Raw genomic sequence first — 18,857 nt, 5'->3', positions numbered from 1 at the left:
CAGTGCAAACGCATGCCCGGGACCTCTATTTAAATCAATAAAACACGTCTCTTGCTCTCAAAATAGAAAGATTGCCACTCTTGACTGTGAATATTTCAGTCAGTGTCTGCAAAGGGACATAGGCGTAATACACCTAGAATTTACACACACACAGGCAGGGTTTATTTGTTTGCAAAATGTAGCTGAATATTGTTTCGTAGTGTTTTCATAATGGGTTTACTAACTAGTCATCTACAAAACATAGGCATACAGGTAAGGTATAACAAATTTATATCTTTACCCCAATAAAGATCATTTATTTCATACTTTTCTTATTTCGAAAAAATCTTTAAACACTAAACTTTCAAAGGGCAATATCAATAAAGGTACATTATACATAATTCTTGAAAAAAAAATATATATAAACAACAGATTTTTAATCTCAAAGCTCTACTTTTAAACTTGATGATGGCATTTCAACATTGTCTTATAATAATACTATGATGCGTCTATTAATTTCTGCTTTACCGTTACACCGATGTGTGGTAAGCACTTTATACTCGGTATTTTCCCGAGTCCTGTTAACAAAATCACAAGCGTATTACTCGGGTGGGATTCGAACCCAACACCTTTGCCATTCTAGAGCAATGTCATATCAACTACCACCGAGATTACCCGGTAGCTAGAGGCAGTTCGAATCCTATGTTTCAGCAGTGGGTACACTTCATAGATTGCTTTTTTCGTTTCCAAACTATTAGTTTTTCTCACGGATTTAAATTTCCAACAAACAATTACCCTTTAGGTATATTTAACAATATTACTTTTAAAGCATAAGTTAAACTGGCATTTTCATTTAAACTTAATCAAAATAATAAATATAGCTAAGCAGAATGTATAGGAAAAGATCCACACTTGGACAAAATATTACGAATAATGTCAGTCAGTACATCCCTACGAGAGGTAGTGATGAAGGGCATCGATACGGCCCGCTGCCCTGTGTTGTAGTCAAGACCGAGAACTGAAGGTCCGCGGGGAGACCAGGGCCCGATGTCATACAGCTGCTTAAAGGCAGTGGACACTATTGGTAATTACGCAAAATAATTATTAGCATAAAACCTTACTTGGTAACGAGTAATGGGGAGAGGTTGATGGTATAAAACGGCTCCCTCTCAAGTGCCATAGTTTTCGAGAAAGAAGTAATTTTCCACGAATTTGATTTCGAGACCTCAGATTTAGAACTTGAGGTCTCGAAAATCATTCATCTCAACGCACACAACTTCGTGTGACATGGGTGTTTTTTTCTTCCATTATTATCTCGCAAGTTCGAAGACCGAGTGAGCTCAAATTTTCACAGGTTTGTTATTGTATGCATATGTTGAGATACACCAACTGTGAAGGCTAGTCTTTGACAATTACCAATAGTGTCCACTGCCTTTAAGCAGAAAATATTGCTTAACAATTTTCTGCTTAGTAGAAATAAGCAGGATACCAGTCACAATTTGTACATGTGACATTGTGTTTTGGCTGGTAACTTTATACTGATAAGCATATTTTTTGTTGTGCTTAGCTACATTTTGTGCTTAAGCACTGGGCCCTGATGGTCCAGACCAAGACCGGAGACATAACACTGGCTGCCAATCGTACCAAGGCTAAAAATTATGGTACATGCAAATTGTAATATTGTTAGTACGAAGTTCAAGCATGCGGATTGGGCACCAGCTTGTGTGAAGTTGCCATGAATTATTAAAGTAAAATAATGTCACACTTATAAACATGATAATTCATCTGATGAAGATGGCATACAACTTTTGTTTTTAAGGTGAACAAATAATTGTTTCCATTCAAGAGAAAAAAGATTATGATATTGTGATGTCATGATGGTACTCTAGAGAAGAACTTAAAATACTAACTTCAGAATGATTAAAATCTCATACACTTAAAGTCTCACTTGTCCCCCAGTGTTGTCACTGGTAAGGATTCATTTCAAAGTTAGCATTTGCCCGGGATTTAAAACTTCAGACCGTTTAGAAACTGTACATGTCATGTACACTTGTGCCAGGCATGACATGTTGTCCTTGGATGGAAAAAAAAGTAGGAACATGTTATCAAGTACAAGGACTGACCAACAATGTTTGTAGGCTTTAATAGACATTTCAGGTCATCTTAATTCACAATTTTTCTGATTTCTCCCAATTAATAAATGAAATGAAATGAAAGGGCAAACAAATAGGAAATCAGACTAAAGTAAGAAGAATATCATGCCTGTGGTGAACGACATTGTAGTGGCCTCCATAAGCAGTGATCTATCCAGATTAGTTAGACAAAGCTGATATCTAGTGGTGTTTATCTAGCATTTGGCCAGGTAAACATTTTCAATAGACAACTTCGCAAATATACATTTTACATGAGCGTTACACGCACAATGAGGTGCGTGCTGGTCTAGATAATACCTCGGACCAATATACACCGCAGTAGTTTCTGAAGAGTGCTTTAAGTCAGTAAAATCATTGACACCCTCAAAGACTCTGTACCAAAATGTGGTATAAAAAGATTCCCATTTCGACAAATTATTACACAAAATTTGCAAAGGAGTCTATGGATAATGCTACATTAAAATTCAGTAAAATTACCAAGACAGTAAATGACTCTGTAACAAAATGTGGTGTAAAAAGATCCACACTCAAAACATTACACACATTTTCTTCTTTGAGATGCATTGCTTAATCCCCTGCAGTGACGTCATGATTTCCTTAGGTTCTGTGAACGATCCCATCGTGTCTTACTTCGGTCGGTGATGAGTTGATTGATGGAAACAGTAAGGGTTCCGTTTCATTGACCAAAGGGTTAGTAGTTGATTCATCCTCCGCTATGGAGCTCTCTATCATCGCCATGCGTCGTTTGCGTTCTCTTCTGCTCTGATTCAGAACCCGGCCCTGAGAAAGAAACCAAATTAAAAAATTAGAGATCACCTTTACAGAGAAGGTATAAATTAAAGTTAGGAACCACCAGTGTTGTTGTTTGGCCGGCCTGCCCAGAACTAATAAGTTTCGCCCAGCACTCTGTGCAAAATACCTTGTGCTGCCCAGCACAGATTTCTCCCATATAATGTCTGAACATGATCTTAATTTTTGTTGAAACGCTTGCCCATGAAACACTTGTCATAACCACTGGTAATAACCACTCTTCAAATTAATGGCAATTAAAAGTTACTTGGCTAGGTGACAGCATTTTTAGATTGTATACTTCCAAGTTATGTGGATGGAAAAAGACTTTATCCCCCCAAAAATTTGTATCTCGGACACTTTTCTCAGATTGTCTATTCCCATTACAGATTATTCTTTCTGTGTGGACATATCCGCCGTGGTTTTGATAATTTGAAAAACAATACAACCTTTTGAAATGAAATCTTCACGGGTTAATTTTGTTGTATAATATTTACATTTATATATGATTTTTATCATTGCATGGTTTGCCATGTTTATACGTAGTAAATCTTGTTTCATTGCATGATTTAAAAATTTGCGCAGGATAGCTCAGGCGCAAACTTTAAACACCACTTGTAGTTGAACCGCAATTCTCACTACTGAAAAGGTCATTCACCCATTTGTTACTTCTCGTCTTGACAACGGCAATGCTCTTCTCTACAGTCTTCCTAACAACCAGATTTCCAGACTTCAACGGCTCCAAAATACTGCTGCCCGCATTGTGACACTGTCTAGAAAATCCTGTTCTATCACCCCCATTCTGAAACAACTACACTGGCTCCCTATCTCTCACCGAATCATCTTCAAGCTGATGCTCATTGTCCACAAAGCTCTTAATGGCAAGGCTCCCCACTATATTTCTGAACTGCTTCAAGTTTACACTCCATCAAGGAATCTTCGATCAAGTTCTATGCTTCTCCTCATTGAACCCAAGTCTCGACACTCATGGGGTGACAGGTCTTTTTCTTCAGCCGCGCCACGCATCTGGAACTCTCTACCACTTAATCTTCGATCTTGTCTTTGTACTGCAAAATTCAAGTCTCTTCTCAAAACTTATCTTATGTCACAGGTTTTCAATGACTAATTTTGTTGTGTCTGTTTTTCTTTGTGTTATGTTTTGTTTTTGTTTTGTTTTTGGTTTTACTGCGCCTTGAACACCCAGCAGGGTGGATATGTGCGCATTACAAGTCTTGTTATTATTATTATTTATTATTACTTGTTGTTGTGTAACATGCTGTTTAAAGAAAATTGATTCCAGAAGCTGAAAGGGTAAGTTTGAAGTATCACTCTGCTAGATCTCAGCTTCTGAGCTGAAGTGATACTTTGCTTCAAAAACTTGGGAAGAATGTAAAAAAAAAAACAGGTCCGCTAACGAACTGAGGAACTGATAGTTCAGAATTTCTTGTGACAAAGCGCGGAAACGTGGAAAAGCTTTGTCGCAAGAAATTCTGAACCAACAGCACTTCGCCCAAAGATTATATAGTTGTCAATTTCAAATTGTACATTACCTGTCTCTTGTCCGTGATGTTAAGAAGTAGAGCTGTAACTACACATGCCAGTGTATTGGCAAACAGGAATATCATAACGTACTTCCAGCGTTTCAATGTCTCTTCATGGGGAAGTCTGTGAGTTGTAAAAATAATAAACAGTACAGTGGTGAACAACAGGTTGTTTTACCATTCCTGGTGTTAAATTGCAATATTTTCTAAGTTTCTCCTAGTGGCATATCTTGGCTGGGTTGTCAAGCGCATTGGACTCGGGCTCTGGACTGGCGTTTCTGATTATTAGAGTGTCGGTTCAAGTCCCGGTCTTGACAACTGTGCGCTTAGCAAGGCACATGATCATTATGGCTTCAATATATGGAAAGGTTTGCGGTAACACCATGTTATGACTATTTCTATGAGTTGGGGTGGTTCTTTAAAAAAAAACTGTTGCTTTCAACTTGACGTTTCGATCAGTATGCTCTGATCGTCTTCTGGAGAAAGCATTATGGCTTCGTCCTTCGGATGGGACAGAGAGTCAAAGGTCCTGTGTATTGAGTAATGTACATATAATAACCCAGTACACTGTCGCCAAGTTCCTCCGGATCCTTGTGTTTTCTACAGATTTTGTCTCACAATGATATTTTGAACATTTAGAAAAAAAGTAATGAGTGAGTGCTTTGAGACAAAGTGCTAAATAAGACTGGCATGTTATTGTTATTGAAATATTACCCTTAATTACTGTGTAGTTATGAATGTATCCTTCTGTACATGAGTTTGTTACATTTAGGATTTTAGTGGTCTGTTCATGTAGGCTTTCACTAGTATTCTCTTAGAATTAACCATAAAAGACACTGGTAATTGTCAAAGACCAGTCTTCTCACTTGGTGTATCTCAACATGCACAAAATAACAAACCTGTGAAAATTTGAACTCAATTGGTCGTCGAAGTTGCGAGAAAATTGGTCGTCGAAGTTGCGAGATAATAATGGTAGAAAAAACACCCTTCTCACACGAAGTTGTGTGCTTTCATATGCTTGAATTCGGGACCTCAAAAATCTAATTCTGAGGTCTCGAAATCTCAAATGTTTTAGAGGAAAATTACTTTCTTAAAAACTTCTTTTTAAAAACTATGTTACTTCAGAGGGAGCTGTTTCTCACAATGTTGTATATTATTATTATTATTTGTTTATTAAAAATTCAAACATCGCAGCCCGAGGGCTGAATTGAGTTTAAAAGATACACAACAAGAATAAACATTATGAAAACATTAAAAATATCAACAGCTCTCCATCATTGCTTGTTACCAAGTAAGTCGTTATGCTAACAACTATTTTGAGTAGTTACCAATAGTGTCCAGTGCCTTTAAATGTTACGCAATCACCCTACATGTACTTACTCTGTGGAATCTCCTAAAATAGCACCGATCACCTGATTGCAAACCCCAATCCCTATCATCTGAATGGAGGTTGCAAAACCCATTGCCGTGCCAACCGTTGCCTGGGTAACCACTAGAGGGATGGACGGCCATAAACTTGCCTGTAAAATAAATAAACAATAAAAATAAAGTTTCGATACACTATCATTGACAATGTGACAAGCCTTTGATATTTTAGATTTTGTTTTGTGTGTATATTTCAAACAAGACTGTCCAATTGAGGAGCATTGAGGCAGATAGTGATGGTGCTGATGGTGCTGTTTACAGCAGTTAGAACTCTGGGGTCTGTTCCGCTCATGCAACCATTTGCGCTGGCGCTAGCGTTAGAAAATATGCGTACTGCTAATAGTTTGGACTGGGATGCGCTGTCTTTAAACTTCAATTCTTTGGCCAATCATTATGCAGTATCCATAACGATTATTCCGTGAAATGGTCCATGTTTTGTTGTCTGCTCTTTCAAATAAATAACATACCAATGGACGTCTCTAAACAAACTTAAGTCCAAACAATTAGAGACCAAAGAGAAGTCTTCTATTTTACACTGTAGATATTAAGAAGTTGAAGTTGGGCAGAATTCTTTTCCATTAAAGAAATATAAATGAACAGTTGAGTAATTATCATTATTATTTTTCCTTGGTAAGTATTTGTACTCTTGACCAGACTTGTTCCATCGATCCGCTGCACCTCAGTGACTCAACAACTTGGACTCGTACTCAAATAAAGTCTGAGAAAAAAATACTCACAGCAGCGAAGGAATAAGTAACGCCCAGCCAGAGGGTCGAGACAAGGGGAAAGACTGTAGTGAATGCTAGCAGGCCAAAGACTGGAATAGTAGCCAGTGCACATGTAAGCGCCAGCAGACCTCGCATACCTATGATATCCTGTATAGAGGAGATAAAAAGTATAATGAAAACACACTTGAAATGCATCTTTACATAATAATAATAATAGTGGCTTCTTAGATAGTGCTGTAACATACAGTATTTCCTGCAAGGTATGTGGGACTACGTTTAAATTAGGAGACATATTCCTTTATAGCACTGTTGATAATAAGGTTCGATTTTTGTTTGTTCTGGAGCTTCTTTGCCGTTTCCTCTTTGTTGAGAGTGTTTTCCTGACTGTGTTTGATCTGATTCAAATGGCCTCCCCAAGCCATTGTCAGATTCTGTGTCAATTACAAAGGCATTGTCCTATTTGATGGTGTGATTGGTGGCTGCAACATGGTTGGTTATGGCCGACTTGTGTTGCTTGGTAATGGATGAAGAGCGGGTGTAGAGTCGAATTTAAACTAGCGGATAAATGGCCCCTTTACCAGCATACATTGTGTACAACTAGTGTTTGCGCTTTGCGCTGTATCACATGTTGATTCATCCAGCTTTTTCTGTTAACAGCGGCCAGCCACCAACGCGTTCATTACCACATAGCCAAGACCGGGCCCTCCCATCGTTATTCCCTAAGTCTCTACTTACAATGAGTGCACCAAGAAATGGAGACAAGACAAGTGAGACGTCATAAACTGCTCCAGCTAAGTAGCCTGGTATTGGTGAATCCTCAGAGTAACCATACTTGTCTCGAATAAACTTACTGCGGACAGAAACAAATATAGAATGTGAGGACCCAGTGATGTTTGAAGCTTTGCCTGGTGTGAAGGATAAAAATAGACTATAAATAATAGTAAACTTGTGGGTACCATGTAATGATTCTCTTTTGAGGGAGTGGTGGCTCTGAAAAGAGCCAGTTTGGTCCCGCGTTTCGATTAGTATACTCTGCTCGACTTCAGGAGAAAGCAGACCAAGATTTTAGTCAGTAGCTTTTCACTTAGTGGCATGTTCTACATATAGACCTATCATAGTGCAGCCACCTTGATTTTCTTCTATTCAACCCAATTTAACCGTTGCATGCTGGATAGTTGTAGTATGTTTTTAGCAATGAATATAAACCCCCCCCCCCCACCAAAATTAAACAAAGAAATATATATTTCAAATATATAAAAAATATAAAAAGAGTAGAGACAGCGGAAAGTCTGACTTCATAACTTTACATATGTACCTTGCATCAGCCACGAATGGGAAGACACCATTGTAGAAAAACATTATAGTGAGAGTTACCAGCCAGTAGGATAAGGTGAAGTAGCGGATGTCACTGAAGCGAAGTTTCCTGGAGCTTTGCTTCATATTGGCTTCCTGAATTTCAAACAAGAATCATAGACACTGTAAGGCGGTGTCCGAATCGACGGCTACGGCTACAGCTGAATGACAGCGTCATCATGCAATGAAGTTTGGTATGTCTTAATAGCAGCCTCTTAGCAACAGCCATAGCCAAAGCCATATTCACTTATTCAGATACGGCCGAAGTCAACTGCATACATCTGTCTTAGACTGGAGGGTACTCTGGCTCTGATTGATGTCATGACAGAAAACATTATTACAAATTTTTTCATAGAACAAATATAATAGTAATTTCGAAAGTGTATTCTCGCTACCACCCACTTAAACATCTGGAAGTTTACGAAGCAATTTCCCTGAAGAAATAATTACATTCGGCTGTCGCTATAAAGAACACTGTTTTAAAGAGGTTCTGCTTATAAAGAGTATGTTCTGAAGTCCTGAATCTCATTTCTGCTTTGTGTTTCTCTGTTTTGCTGTACTCTTTTAACAATGTTCCTTTTTTATAAAGAGATAATTTGGCCAGTCCCAGCGACCTTGTTATATAAAGGAGAGTCAACTGTACTATGAATTTCTTTGTATACCTGTCCTTGTTTGCGTACTCCATACGTATCCAGACAGCTCGTTAAAAGGGCTGCAAAGAATCCGAACAAGCAGAGAAAAGCTCCACCCCACAACACCCACGTCAGTCCTATTTTCTCCTCAACAGATTTGGTCAAGAAGAAATTCAAAACACTTCCCTGAATGAAAAAACAGAAAAAAATGTATAAATGCAGCGAAACACATGCTTCAAGCCTAGTTAAATAAATAAAAAAAATTAATAGTTATTATATATTTCTTGTAAAGAAACCAAAGATGCCTCATAAATGAACTTAATCACTGTAGCTTGCAAGCCTGAGGAAACTTGTTCACAAGGGTGCATGGTACGTGAACCAGAAACACCAGGATAAATCCCTTCTCTTCCATGATAAAGGAAGGCTCAAAGTTCAGGAGCAGCATTCCTGATCAAACCCGTCCATGCAGTTCGTAAACAGACCATCAAAAGTTTCTACTCGGTTTGCACACAGTTTAAGTCTTTTCGGCTACATTCTTTTCAGACCGTAGTGAGAATGAGTTCGGTGTGAAGGTGGCTTTTACTAGATGCTTACCAGTCTTGAGAAGGTTAAAGTGATTCCGAAGGCAAGAGCGAGCTCCTTGTCTCTGAACCAGTAGGCTGTGATGCGGTTCTGTACAACTGTAGAACACACGAGAAGAAACGTCTGAGAGATTTATACTCTTGTTTATTACAATGAAGTGTTAAAATAATGTGTACATTTACACAGCACTTCCTTCAAGGTTCTCCAAACCCATTTTACTCGTACCGGGCTCAAATTTTACACTTAACCGCAGGCCCCAGGCCAGTGGTTTTATTGCCAGGCCAGTAAACTTATGACCGGCTGTCTTGTGGTTTATAGGTTTGTATCACACCTCTTCTTGTTATGGGTTTGCCAATCACAACCAAGGATTCAAGCTTGCTTAAAATTGTACTCATGTGATCAGTTTTCATCCTAGCTATTCTCAAGAGTTTCCCTGTCTATTAAAAAGGATATGGGATTTAATACCACAGTACAGAATTCTGTATGTATCATGGTACAAGACATGGTGGCAGTTTGACCCACTCACAAACCTCCACTCTTTAATGAACATCCAAGTAATAAAAGAATGGTTACTGCAATTACTTGTCAATGATCCGTTTCCTGATCCAAATATCAAACGTCCAACGAGCATGACGGGAAACATGGCACTGGTTCCTTTCAACATTGCTCCCCCGGCAAATGTGCAAGACCCGATCAAACACAGGCCAGAAAACAGGAACAGTCCCACTGAAAAAAAAGGGAAGACAGAAAAAGTCAACTAAAATGTTCATCTCTCTTGGCGGTCACCTTTTTTGGGGGGGTTTTATTCACTCTTGCATTTCATTCCTACAGCTTTAAAGGCACTGGACACGTTTGGTCAAGGACCAGTATTTTCACTTGGTGTATCCCAACACATGCATAAATAACATACCTGTGGAAGGAAATTTGGGCTCAATTGGTCAATTACATACATACAATGGGCTTTTTTTATGGCGTCATTTCATTTAGACAACGGTGCTTCGCAATAGAATAATGAAAGAAAAAACGCCCTAGTTGCATAACTTTGTGTGCTTTCAGATGCATAATAAAAATGCTTCAGCTGAAGTCCTTTATTTGAGTTGCTTCACAGAGAGCCATTTCTCACAATGTTTTTGCTATAAACAACTCTCCATTGCTCGTTACCAATAAGTTTTTATGCTTACAACTATTTTTAGTAATTATCAATATTAGTGTCCATTGCCTTTAAGAAAATGAGAACAGCCTGATACTGTAGAATATTGATTGAGATGATTTAAAGGGGGTGTGTAGTCACGATTAAAGCATGCCTATTGCTCTAAATGGAATTATGAACTCTAAACAAGTTAATGCGCATGCGACTGGGTAGGAGCGAGTTTATAATTCTGTGCACAGCCACAGGCTTTGACCATAGACCTTTTCGCAAATACCCATAGCACAAGTGCTATGCTAACTTTTGATTGAGGTGCACACTGGTCTAGCTATCGATCAAACTTGATCTCTAGCTCGAGCAGCATGCACATCATTCCACGTCTAATGCATGCGTATTTGCGATAAGGTCTAAGATGGACGCAGCGCCTTTTAGTTAATGTAACACTCACCCGGATTGCCAAATTTGTCAATCAGATACCCTGCACCAATTACAACCACTGCATTCCTGTTCCAATTAGAAGGACAAGAGAGGAAAAAATATTTCAGTAATACTAAATGATTAATGGTTGGATAGCTTAGTCAGTAGAGCGTCGGTGTGGCAGGAGATTCTGATCCCAGAGATTCTGTCCCCCCATCCGTAAACTCTGTACAGACTTTCTGAAAGCACCCTCTTTTCTATCATCCTCCTTCAACTCGCGTTGTTTTTACATGGGGGATACAATCTCCGGAGGACAAATTAATGATTAATTGATTAATGGTTGGATAGCTTAGTCAGTAGAGCGTCGGTGTGGCAGGAGATTCTGATCCCAGAGATTCTGTCCCCCCATCCGTAAACTCTGTACAGACTTTCTGAAAGCACCCTCTTTTCTATCATCCTCCTTCAACTCGCGTTGTTTTTACATGGGGGATACAATCTCCGGAGGACAAATTTCCCTGGGACACCAGCACATTAATCAGCTGAGGTTTCGAATTCAAGCATCTGAAAGCAAACAACTTGTGCGAGAAAGGTGATTTTTCTTCCACTATTCTCTTGCAACTTCGAAAACCAATTGAGTTCAAATTTTCAAAGGTTTGTTTTTTTTAAGCATAAATGTTGGGGTACACCAAGTGAGAATACTGGTCTTTTTACTGACAATTACCAAACATGTCCAGTGCCTTTAAGCCACCAGAGCGTGAGTTCCACTAAATTGGTCATCAAAGTTTCAACAAAATAAAGAAAGAAAAAACATAGACCAGAAAACAGGAACAATCCCACTGAAAAAAAAAAAAAGACAGAAAAAACAAATCTGTGAACATTTGAGCTCAATTGGTCATCAAAGTTGCAAGCGAACAATGAAAGAAAAGAAAAACCTTTATTGCACAAATTTGTGTGCTATCAGATGCCTAATAAAAGGCTTCTGGCAGGCCTAAAGTCTTTTAACATACTCTTATTCCATGCAGGGCAAACTAACTGCAACATCAGAAACTTACGTCCATGCGTAGATGGCATAGAGTAGATTGTATTGATCAGGGTTCATGCCGAGTCCCTCCACACAATCATCACTAGCATTGGTGTTGGTCGTATTCACACAAGTGATATTCTGAAAAAAAATAGAAAAAAGAAAACCAGTTCAGACCCTTCATTTGGTTGTACCCATATACAACATTGTGTGTTAGCACTGTTTACTCGGTCTTTTCTCGAGTGGTGTGACAAAACACAGGCCTGCATTTTACTCCGGTGGGATTCAAACCCAATATCTAAATGCAATTCTAGAATAGTGTCATACCAACTAGTTAGGAGATTAGTGATGAGGCCCTCTTTCAAAAGTTGAAGTTAGACGTATACGATCGCTATAAAAAATATAATATTTTTATGTTTTCTTCCATTGAGCCGTGTACAAATCGTGCCTGAAGGAAGTCAGGGCTCTCTGGCTCTTTTGTAAACATGTGATGTCACAGGTCACAGGTCACATCGTCTAGACTTACCCCCTGCAGGACTGCCTGTAAGACACTTGGCATGTCAAAACAGAAGTACGTCCCAAATGTCAGCAGGCAGTTGAAGAATAACACCACAAAACGGAAGTAGGCTACAGCAGAAAAAAAATAATAATATCAAAACTGTTTTAAGTATCAAGTGCATAAGTACAGTCATGAGATGAACAAACCCTCCTATTCCATGCAAGGTGCATGCCTACAGACTCTTGAAATTAATTTTGTATTATGTTTGAAACTTTTGTTTCACCTTAAAGGCCCTGAACAGAATCCTTACTGCAGGGGTATATATTATTCAAATAAATCTCATTGTCATTGTTTGTACATGATCATTAATTATTGAATTTCATCAAGGACCCATGAAATGTGAATTGCTTTAAAGTGCACTTTGAAGATCTAGATGCACCTTTGTTTCTAATTGAACCTTAATTTCAAATTTCTTTCTTTCAATGTTTTAGGGTATTTATTTTAGTACCTTTTTGTAATCATGCTATTAAAATTAAAATGTCCATAGTCATGATGAGTGTGGTTTCAATTGTTAGGCAGAAATTATCAATAGTGCAATTTAGTTTTTGCACAAAAAGTGGGCGGACTTGATAATATTTCCCTGTTTTTCTTTAGTGATTTGTAGGAAAAGTTTCCGTATGGCGCCACCGCTTTTTCATTCGAAATAAAATAATAATATAGTATCTAATTTACCTGATTGGTATATCCCTTTTTGTAAAAATGAGTGAAAAAGTGGTGGCGCCATACGGAAAGTTATCCGATTTCTACCCCGAGTCCTAGACCACCTTGTTGAGCTGTTAATAATGGCTCCGCTTTTAACATCGGTCTCATCACTGCCACCATTGTAGTGGCGAAAGTGATGAGACCGATAGTAAAAACGGAGCCATTAACAGCTCAACAAGGTGGGCTACTCGAGTGAAGTCCATGCACTCCACTCAGCTAGCTCAGTGGGTATTCAGGGTTCAGCTCAGCAGGAGGAGCCGTGACAAATCAATGAAATTTAGGGTACCTTTTGAAACGTCCATGGCTCCCGACAATCTAATCACAGCAAGTCTATACTGGGACACAGTCGGGATTTCCAACAGTCGCTCGTTCGATGAAAGAAATCAACTTTGAAGAAGGATCTGTGTTGTGCTAATAAATAAACCTCACAGCACAAAACAAAATGCAGGAAAGACAACAGACACATGACATCGAGTCAGAACAATCTATCTGCCATCTTTGGTCAAAACAACACACACACGTTGAATGACAAGGGCGCCCTCTCTGATCTTCAGCGTATTATTTATTGCTCAGTCCCGTTAGAATGCGCGCTAGGTAACCTCCCTCGGCTTGTTAATAGAAATTTTCGCTCCAAGTGCGCAATCTCGCGATCGCGCCCTCGCTCTTTTTAAAGAGAGCACTGTGAAATTTTAAAAAGGGGGAAGTACCAATCCATCATCAACTCTGGTAAGAAATGCGCGCGTTTAAACAGCAGTCTCCAAAAACAGACTCCAAAACCACCTCATTATACCTCCATAAACACTCATCAGGACATCCATACCATACCGAGTCTAAGACCGACAGGTAAGGTGGCGGACAGTAGACTGTTTCTTTAGACATGGTAGAGTTAGTTTTTGGTACGAAAGTAGTAATACTCACAATAGTAGTACGGTTCTATTTCTAGTTGAAAGTAGCCCCATCCACCACCCACATAAATCATGAAATTGATCCAATTCGAGTTTCCTCAGTTTTGCTTGGGGCTATTGTTGAAAGTTACCAATTAAAACCTTCCCCCTTTTTTAAAACATTATTGCAGCATCATTAAATTAAACAATAAACATGACGTGTATTCACAGTATTGCTATTGTTGTTTTTGGTAAATGGTATTCTTAACTTCCTTTTCTTCCTTTTACAAATGTGCTGCTTGTTTGTTTGTTTGTTGTTTGTTTGAATGATCTTCCCGAGGGATATAAACACCAAGCTGGCAACAGCCAATCTCTCTCACAAACATTTGTTTAACGTCTATGATTATGAATTACACAAATCAAGAAATTGTGATTCATTAACTAGACGACAATATTTATTCTATTTCTATAGTCATTGGGAAATCAGCGGTTAGCTGGGGATTCGAACCCACAACCTTGTGATTGCAGGGAGGGTGTTCCACATTGAGACAGGTCGGGGGAAGAAGGAGAATCCGTAAAGCTGGGTGCGGCTTGTAATGAGTTGGAACTTGTTTGGGTGGTATGATTTTGTGCTGCTGGGAGGCATTGGTGTGAGGTAGACTGCATGATCGATGGCCACTATGTTATTTTATTGGCTTTGCATCGTAACCTTGTCAATGTATTTCTCTGCCAAGACATGTTGTTCGAGAGTGTTAGGCCGATCGCGATAAGGGTATTCTTTGACAGAAGATAGACAGTCGCCTCCCAGCCCTTGCACAAAATTTGGCTATGGATGGTGCAGCGTGGCAAAAGCAGAAGTAGATTACGCGCTGTTACAATAGCTATGAATTGCGTTCCGCATGATAATCTTGCGCGCCTGACACGCGGAAGCCAGCCGGTTATAAACACTGGTCATTATAAACCGTTTAAACACCCCCACGTGACGCGCTCTCCACCAATAGGAGTAGAGAAACTGCCTGGGGTGTTTATGAATATTTGATAATTATTTCGTTTTCCTGTTTTATGTATTCTTGGCAGATTGTTAAAGGCACTTTAATGAATCCTTACTGCATGGGTATATTACTGTAAATTTGGACATCCACCTCTGACTCCTCGACTACTATAATGGCTGCTCAATCAAGCATTGATGACAAGACATTGCGTCTCTTGTCCGAGAAACTAGGTACAGGATGGGAAAGCCTAGCAACCTTCCTCAACATTTCAGCAGTAAGGGTTTCCAATATTAAAATGGATTACCAAGGCGACAGGACAGAGGAGAAGGTTTTTCAAATGCTGAAGATGTGGAACAATGACTTTGATCATGAAGTGAGTGAGGACGGAATAGAAAAAGAGTTGATGAAAGCTCTAATTCAACATGGAAGGAGAGATTTAGCAAATGAACTAAAACAAGGTAAGGCCAACCAACAAAAAAATGTTTATAGCCTCCCTTTTTAAAAAGGAAGGAGGGCTTTTTTTAAGACAAACGGCTGGGTTATTTTTCAAAAAATAAATTTTGGGGGGCTGAGATCAGTTAAATATATCCTCTTTATTTTTCGTGTAAAAAAAAGAAAGTTTTTTTCATTTGGCCTAACGTAAACCGAGTATTGTACACCCAAAACATAGGTACCCATGATGGGTGCAATCTTTAAATTTGTCTTTTTTTTTCTAAATTCATGCGGTGTGCCATTTTGTGACGGTGTAAACTTTGTTTCCTCACACGATTTTCAACATTTGGGCAGGATACCTTGGGCGCAAACTTTTAACACCCCGCTATCTTTGTCCCTCTAGACTATTGACCAGAGTACAGAAACTTTAGCCGAATTTACAACCAGGGCTCAATTTCATAGAGCTCTGTTAAACACAAAATTTTGCTTAAGCAAACAAATCCTTGCTTAGTAAAATCAGATTACCGGCCAAGACTCCACTCAATTGTTATGCTAAGTAAACAACAGCTAAATACCAGTCACAAGCAATGTATATGGCATGAGATTTTGGCCAGTAACATGTGTAAAACAAGCAAGCTTAAGCAAGTCTTTTGCTTAAGCAGCTCTATGAAATTGACCCCTGGGCTTGCATTATTTTATTACACTGACAGTAACTACTGTGACCTAGTCAAAACCACTACTTGACTTTCCAGGTTTCCCAGCGGACTACTTAGAAATCTACATAATTATGTGTAATGTTCTCATAATTTGCATTTGGTTTACCTTATGTAGGTACCTTGAGTTCTAAAGAAGAGCTGTGTGCAGCACGTGAAAATGTCCGTAAGTAAAGCCCTTGCTCTTTGGCAAAATTCCTTTGGTTCATTGTTAACCGTTGCCCCTGAGGCCCACATAGTTTGTATTTCAATTCTCCTGTATCCTTCAGTAATATTAAACAAATTTAAAGCCCGGATCTTGCTATTAAACCATGCAGGTTTTCTTAAGGCAACTGCCATAGATTTATCAACCATGTTGATAAATCTCTTTTGAGTGATTATTTTTACCAACTCCAAGGCAACCTTTTTGTGGCACAATGTAAATGGATTAAATTGCTCAATGGTGTATTTGGGCGGTCAGGTTGGTGTAGTGGTGTCTGGCCTCGCCTTCCACCCCTGGGACCCTGGTTCGAATCACACCAGGGGCACTATGTGGATTGGGTTTTCAGTCCCTACTTGACTGCGTGGGTTTTCCCTGGAACAATTCTCTGGGTTTTTTCACCCACATCTAAAATGGAAATTTCTTCATCATCTTCTCTTCTCAGTTGGCTCTAATTAGAGTGATGAGAATATTTATCCAGATCCAGATATAGTCATACCAACTTAATTTTACCACAAATGCTCTATTTAAAATGTATTGAACGTTGTGTTCATTTTCTTTTCTTTTTTTTGTTGTGTTTAGATTTCCTGACAGATGCCGTACTACGGCAGCTTTCCGAAGGTTTGGGAAGTGGATGGGAGCAGCTAGCCACCCACCTTGGACTTGGTTCTACACAAGTAGGAAACCTTAAGAGAGACTACTATGGGGTAGCTGAACAGATTTTTCAAATGCTTATAAAATGGAGAAATGACAACAACGATGACAGGCCGGTAGATGTTTTGAACAAAGGATTAAGACAAATTGGCAGAAATGACCTGGTTGCGGATCTTAGGGCAATGATAGGTGGTAAGTAAGGATATTAGATTTGGTTTTTCGCTTTCACCGTTGTGTGTTGATGACCTTTGCAATTCTAGAGTAGTGTCTTACAAACTAGACCACCGAGATTGCCCGGTATCTAGAGGCAGTTCGAATCCTATATTTTAGCAGCGGGTAAACATGTTGACATAATCTCTATATTTCTAAAACAAAACTAAGTTTGTGTCTGCTCCACTTCGTTATGCTATGTTGTGTGTATGTATGTTATAACAAGGCTTATTCATGCCTGGACATGATGGTGATTATTATAGAGAATCAAAGAGTTTTAAATTGTGGTCAACAAGTCACGCAAACTAGCTGGTGAGAGAGCTTTAAATTACTACTGCTGCCTCCCACCTATGGAACGCTCATCCCGTCCGTCCCCCCCCCCCCAAAAAAAAAAATAATAATTGCCCAGACTGTTCTGTCCTTCGAAGTGTGTCTCAAGGCACACCTCAAATCTGTAGCTGGTTGTCGCCATCACTTTGGTCTTTCTTAGTTTTTCTCCTACCAAGCACCTTGCATCCTTTGGTAATTTGGCGTTAATAAATCCAGTAATAATGATTAAGATCCATTTGATAAGTTGCAGCTTTTGTCTTCTGCTATTGCAGGATCTGAATGATAAATATCACTATGAAGGAGTACATTGGCGATCGATGGGGTGAAATCTGATGTTTGCGACGGGGTGAGATTTGGACACAAGTTTCCATCACAACCACCAGACTTTAGCCCGGTTCATACTTCATGCGAATTCAAAGCAAATTATGGTGACGTTACAATCGGTGTGCGCTCCCTTTCCAATTGTGACGCAAGAAAATTCGCTTTCCACGAAGCATTCGCAGGAATATGGACCAGGCTTCAAGCAATAATATGGGGCAGTTGTGTTGACCTTGTGCAACAACGGTGCAGACACCATTATGCTTTGGACTTTGCCAAGTGAACATTTTGCTTTCGCTGTGGTGCCCTCCGCAAAGTTCCAATACAGTACAAATTGACATTTTCCTCATGGAAGTGCCCATAATGAGAGGGAAATTGATGTGCACCTTCAAGAGGCCTAAATTGCTCCTCCACAAGAACATTTGTGACCCCATAGACCTTTTCACAAATACCCATTGCGCAAGTGCTAACTGTTGAATGAGGTGCATGCTGGTCTAGCTAGCTAGCGATTAAACTTGATCTCTAGCTAGACCAGTATGCACGCATTCAAGTCACATGCCGAGTATTTGCGATTAGGTCTATAGCTATGTAGACCCAGAAGGCAATTCCGCACAATGCGCATCAAACATTTCCATCTTTGTTTACATTTTGACTCCCAAAATGATGGTGATAGTGCACTGCGCATCAGTCATGGGTCAATATAGGGCCTGTTCTATTGACTTATCATGAATCATCTTAAGAAAAGATGAAAATTTTAAGAACAAAGTTTTATCTGGAAAGAATTGCGGTAACACCATGTAATGACTATCTCTAATTGGGGTGGTTCTGAAAAGAACCGCTGGTTTGAACTCAACGTTTTGATCAGTATGCTCCGATTGTCTTCTGAAAAAGAGGTGGACTCTGATGCTGCATGCTGCTTAAATACTGTGGAGGCGGATTAGCTTGGTGGTGCACGAAGGCGGGAAATAGAGGCGGGAAACGGAGCTCGGTGATGCGTGGTGAAACTGGATCCTGCTCTGGAGCCTTGGGGTAGTGTGTGGGGGTGTGTGCTCACTGAACTGTGTCAGTAGGATCAAGCAAAGGAGATTACGAGGGTG

The 18,857-nt window shown here is 39.4% G+C and overlaps 2 protein-coding genes across 2 annotated transcripts; one reads left to right on the top strand and one right to left on the bottom strand.

The window, feature by feature from the left end:
* Positions 1–1,491: 1,491 nt before the first annotated feature.
* Positions 1,492–13,570, bottom strand: LOC117290864 (major facilitator superfamily domain-containing protein 1-like). The gene is made up of 13 exons (XM_033772419.1): positions 13,315–13,570; positions 12,294–12,394; positions 11,799–11,908; positions 10,778–10,833; positions 9,765–9,908; positions 9,195–9,280; positions 8,631–8,786; positions 7,931–8,064; positions 7,351–7,465; positions 6,625–6,762; positions 5,843–5,982; positions 4,472–4,586; positions 1,492–2,912 (listed from the first exon to the last, which is right to left on the bottom strand). The coding sequence occupies exons 1-13, from the start codon at positions 13,328–13,330 to the stop codon at positions 2,730–2,732; spliced, it is 1,494 nt and encodes a 497-aa protein (XP_033628310.1). The 5' UTR covers positions 13,331–13,570; the 3' UTR covers positions 1,492–2,729.
* A 164-nt stretch (positions 13,571–13,734) lies between these two features.
* On the top strand, positions 13,735–18,613 carry LOC117290554. The gene is made up of 5 exons (XM_033771993.1): positions 13,735–13,871; positions 14,990–15,362; positions 16,168–16,215; positions 16,831–17,094; positions 17,715–18,613. The coding sequence occupies exons 2-5, from the start codon at positions 15,077–15,079 to the stop codon at positions 17,723–17,725; spliced, it is 609 nt and encodes a 202-aa protein (XP_033627884.1). The 5' UTR covers positions 13,735–13,871; positions 14,990–15,076; the 3' UTR covers positions 17,726–18,613.
* Positions 18,614–18,857: the final 244 nt, after the last annotated feature.

The sequence above is a fragment of the Asterias rubens genome, chromosome 5, assembly GCF_902459465.1.
Source record: "Asterias rubens chromosome 5, eAstRub1.3, whole genome shotgun sequence".
NCBI lineage: Eukaryota > Metazoa > Echinodermata > Asteroidea > Forcipulatida > Asteriidae > Asterias > Asterias rubens.
This window is presented reverse-complemented; position numbering and strand designations above follow the sequence as displayed.

Bases quoted from the DNA above. Each gene is read 5' to 3' on its own strand.
- LOC117290864 (XM_033772419.1), bottom strand. The intron at 9,281-9,764 runs GTAATTGCAGTA...TGTGTTCTACAG, and splicing joins AGGAAACGGATCATTGACAA to TTGTACAGAACCGCATCACA. The intron at 6,763-7,350 runs GTAAGTAGAGAC...TCCTCTATACAG, and splicing joins CATTTCTTGGTGCACTCATT to GATATCATAGGTATGCGAGG.
- LOC117290554 (XM_033771993.1), top strand. From the start codon at position 15,077: ATGGCTGCTCAATCAAGCATTGATGACAAGACATTGCGTCTCTTGTCC. The intron at 15,363-16,167 runs GTAAGGCCAACC...TACCTTATGTAG, and splicing joins AGCAAATGAACTAAAACAAG to GTACCTTGAGTTCTAAAGAA. The intron at 16,216-16,830 runs GTAAGTAAAGCC...TGTTGTGTTTAG, and splicing joins TGCAGCACGTGAAAATGTCC to ATTTCCTGACAGATGCCGTA.